The sequence below is a fragment of the Mycetomoellerius zeteki genome, unplaced genomic scaffold (assembly GCF_001594055.1).
Source record: "Mycetomoellerius zeteki isolate Tzet28-1 unplaced genomic scaffold, Tzet1.0 scaffold424, whole genome shotgun sequence".
NCBI lineage: Eukaryota > Metazoa > Arthropoda > Insecta > Hymenoptera > Formicidae > Mycetomoellerius > Mycetomoellerius zeteki.
The window spans coordinates 1,436-6,314 of NW_017257419.1; the positions used below are offsets into that span (position 1 = coordinate 1,436).

The 4,879-nt window shown below is 32.0% G+C and overlaps 1 protein-coding gene across 1 annotated transcript; it reads left to right on the top strand.

The window, feature by feature from the left end:
• Nucleotides 1-2,996: 2,996 nt before the first annotated feature.
• LOC108726474 (piggyBac transposable element-derived protein 4-like) lies at nucleotides 2,997-4,678 on the top strand. The gene is given in 2 exon segments (XM_018454064.1): nucleotides 2,997-3,711; nucleotides 3,714-4,678. Coding segments are annotated over 2 exon segments (1,680 nt in total).
• The last annotated feature ends 201 nt before the right edge of the window (nucleotides 4,679-4,879 follow it).

Here is a 4,879-nt window from a genome sequence, read left to right on the forward strand (position 1 = left end):
TAGAGATGATTCGTAAGAACTCGGCGTGGTCTCGGGCGTTAGGTGCGAGACCAGTATTCCGAAGATCTTACGTTCCATCCTGCATTTTCCTTCTTTCATTTTTTTTTTTTATAAGTAACGTTATCGATAAACATATTACTACAAATATATTTTTATATAATTACATTATATGTGTACTTTTGAGTTTTAATTTAACAACTGTTGAAAGAATCTGGAGACACGGTAGTGTCTCGGTGCTAAGACATTTCTTATAGTGCAACGCTTTTGAGACACGTCCGCGCGATCCAACGGTGCGGCTCGGTCGTCGAGCGTTGAGAGGTAGTAGGCACGCTTCAAAAATCGGCCCGAAATGTGCGGAGGGGGAAAGCCGCTGGCGTGAATAGACTAGAGACCCTTAGGCGTGCCTAGGGCTCGGACACGCCAGCGGTTTCCCCCTCCACTCTCAATGCCTCGCTTGCTCTCTCGCCATCGCGTCGCTACTACGTAAAATATGAAACATGATTTTTTTAACTTTTCTTGCAGATAAGAAAGTGGAATTTGGTATTGGGCGACAGATTTCATCATACTCTAAATAAATTTATCGGTTTCAGAGGTTCCATCTCTAGGGAAGAAACTCTCCGTATGCCGTGGGCATCTTCCTTTATACTTGATGTATTTAATATTTAATTTCACAAAATGCGCCACAATATAGTGTCAAATTCCTGCAGGCACCGCCTCCTATTCCCCCACTACCGCTCGATGCTCGGTTGCCTTGGCGGCCTAGCCGCGGATCGCGCATCATTTGAATTACGTGTAATGAAAAATGTTACATTCAACAACCAATCTTGTCCGAATTTGGCACCTCTTCTAAGTATAATTTTTAGAATCTGACATTTTAACTATTTTGAAACACTTGTTATCTATCTTTGTAAAGTTTATATATGTATATTTTATGTTGGTGCTGAATTTTACTAATAATAAAATAATGCAACATGTCATATTCTATCTCTTTCTTTTTTCCTGTTTTACCATCGAAATGTGATTTCGTGTTTCGGATTTTTGCCATTTAGCCCTCGGGGACACGCGTGATGTTCATTACACGGTTCTCTTTGTCTATCTTACGGAAAAGATGCAAAGAGTGGGGGTAACTAGCAGTCCGTGGTTATATAGTCAAAGAATAAGCCTAAATTAAGAAGTAAAGAAAAAATACCAGCAATTGCCTCTTCTGACAAATGGATAGAACATCGTACAAAGAAATTAGATGAAAAATGAAAAGCTGAATGTGAAAAAGAAGAAAGAAAAAGAAAACGAGATGAGAAGAGAGCTGAAAATTTAAGAATCAAGCAAGAAAAAGAAGAAGCCAAAAATTAGCTACTAAAAAGCAAAATCTTGGAAAAAAGGAAATTAAAAAGTTGAAATAATATTTTTAAACTGTTCATAAAATATCTTATTTAAGAGCTCAATTTTAAACTTCGTTAAAGTTTTAAAATATTTAAGATTTAAGTTTTTTGTTTAATAAAAATGTTTTTTTAAAGCATCTATAAAAAATTGTTTTTCCTATAATACAATGGGAATAGAATATTGTATGTGATAAATACTTGTCATTAAAGTAAAAAATAATAATTAAAGTTTACGTTTAAGTTATGTTATACAACAAAAACTTTATAAATATATATATATGTGTATGTACATATATACATAATAAATATATGTAGTTATTTCATTCAACATGTGTTGTACAATATTTTTAAATCACTTACTCTTTTTTAGCACAAATATAAAAGTAAAAATGATAGATAATAACGTAATACATAAACTGTCGAAGACAGAGTTCGACTTGTGTCAATTATTACGACTTAATGTGTCGATTATTGCGATTTTTCAAAAATTGAGTACTTTATTTAATTATTACAAATTAATTATTACTTTAAAAAAGACCATATGATATTTATTGACGACGTAAGAAGTTTATTGACTAAATATAATATAATTTCACTATCCTTATTTTTAATATTAATTATATAAAATAAAAGAAGTAGGAGAAATTCCTTAACGTGTCGATAACTGGTGCCACCACGGTATAGAATTTAACTTGGCGTCAATTGTTAATACCAAATCTTTTATTCAAATGATATATATATTATTAGAGTTAAATAATAACAGTACTATATGGGTTCTACCTTTTAATTTGATACAATAAGGATAGTATCATTTGGGTTTTATAATTTGATACAATAGTTTTTTTTTCGATGAGCACGTACCTCTTAGCGCTTTCTTTTACTTTTTTCAAAAAGGTAAGCTTTTTCTTTACACCAATTGTAGGTCTTAACTTGCATAAGGGTCTGTGTTGGAATAACTAGTAATTTTATCAAACTAATTTAGCTATTGATAGATTGCATTGAACTTTGTTAGAGTTGTTAGTAAAAAAGAAAAAAAAATTTCCCTGACTTTTCCTGGTCACTTTTTGAAAAAATTTTCTGACTAAAACTTGTCTTTAGACAAGATTCTTTGTAATACGTATAAAAATGTTTTTTGTAAATTGTATAAAAACAAAAAAATATTAAAATGTTTTATTTTATAAATAGTACGATAAAAAAATATTTATATTCGAAGAATTATTTACCTTAAAGAACAAATTGCAAATATAAATAATAATACGATACGACTTGCAATAAGTGTGTTGCGAACATTAAGTGGAACATATGACTACTGATACGTGATAAGTTGAAAACCAAATGAATTACGGAAAACGACGGATATACATGTATCTTTATTTTGCACATTGTTTATTGAGATTTTTGTCTGCATTCATAGTCAAAACTTATATTCAAGGCTTCCTTAACCGGTTAAGTGGTAGGCTTTTTAAAACATTCCGTGCCAAAAGTGGTAGGCGTCAATTGTGAACTAAAATATACCAAAATTTGGCCCTGGGGGTTTTTTGGGTCGCTGATTTCATTTCGTATATAAAGAGCCGGACTGATTCGTTCCAGCGCGATATTTACAAATAAATGTAAAACATGTCCGAGTTCAAAAAAATGACAAAACAATCTAAGAAGAGAACACGATCACCTTCACCTGTATCTTCTGACTGCAATTTGTCTGATTTGGAAGAAAGTGACGATGATTTTTTTGCGGAGGAAATTATAGATAATGATACAGAAAGTAATTCATCAAACAGTTGTGATGAAAATTCGGATCAAGAAGATTTGGAATATGTTGATTCTGATGATATTCCATTAGATGAAAGATTGAATCAATTGTTAAAAAATCTAACTTTCAATGAAAACGCTAATTTTGAACCAATAATTCATACTTTCAACGATCCTTATTCAGGTTTACAAAAGGGTTGTGGAATAGATAAAAATAGTTCTTCTATTGATATTTTTAAAGCTTTCCTTGAAGAAGAATTTGTAGACATGATTACTTGTCAAAGTAATTTGTATAAGGAAAATAAATTAGCGGATTTAAGAAATGCTAATAAGCTAAAGAAACATTCAAGAATCAACAAGTGCGATTCAATCACTATGGATGAACTGTATACTTTTCAAGCATTGCTTATACTGATGGGGATCGTAAAAAAGCCAGAAATTAAGATGTATTGGTGTAAAGATCCTATGCTTGAAACGCCATTTTTCTCAAAGTGTATGACACTTGTACGATTTCAGAATATACTTGCGATGATGCATTTTTCGCCTGAAACAGATTCACAAGATAAGCTTTATAAGATAAGGCCGTTGAATATCTGAAAGATCGCTTTCAAAGCATTTACAGACCTGCCGAAAATATTTCTATTGACGAGTCTCTGATGAAATGGCAAGGGAGGCTAAGTTTCAAACAATTCAATAGAAACAAACGAGCTCGTTTCGGAATAAAATTGTATGAAACGTGTGATTCAAAAAATGGATACGTATATAATTTTAAGATCTATGTAGGCAAAGATGAAAATGATTCAAACAAGAAATCACTACTTGGCATATTCGGAAATGTAGTGATGGACCTACTTTCCGATTTAGGTGAACAAGGGCGTTCTTTATACATCGATAATTGGTATAGTTCACCCTGGCTATTCCTGACATTGCATAATGCGAAAACCAATGTTTGTGGAACTGTGCGACCAAACCGAGCAAAACTCCCAAAAGTAAATAAAAAGGAAATTAAAAATGGCGAGATGAAGGTGTTTAGCTCTCCGCGAATGACATATATGCTATGGAAAGATAAAAGATTGGTGACTATGCTTTCTACCAAACATGCGCCTGAAATGGTTGTAACTAATAAAGTGGACTATCATACTAAGCAAAAAAAGCAGAAACCAAATATTGTATTGGAATATAATGATAATATGGGCGGCGTTGATTTATCTGATCAATGCATTACGCCATATGAAATTCTAAGGAAATGGCAAAAATGGTACATCAAAACTTTCTTTCATTTACTTGACTTAGCCATATTCAATGCTTGGGTTGTTTATAATACTGTTCACGCTGATAAGAAACTGAAGTTTTTACATTTTCGCAACCAACTAGCCAGAGAACTCCTTGAACACCACGGTAACAAAGATTTTAAAGCAAGAAAAAATAATTTTTGTAAAACAAATCCAATGAGATATGCAAATCCGCATTTTCCATCTGCTATTGGAGAAAAAAAAACTGTCAGAAAGCGATGTTTTGTGCTACAAAAATGGAAAGTCTCAATTCGTTAGTTTCATGTGTGGGGATTGCAATAACATTCCATTGTGTATAACACCTTGTTTTAAAAATTATCACACTGATGCAGTAAAATGCTAAAACTCAAGTGTGTAATAATATTTCACGTACAAAAAAGAGAGAAAACATAAACTTACATTTTTATAAATCAAAAAAATCAAAAAAACTTAAAAAAATTAAAAAAAAAAAAGTGGAGT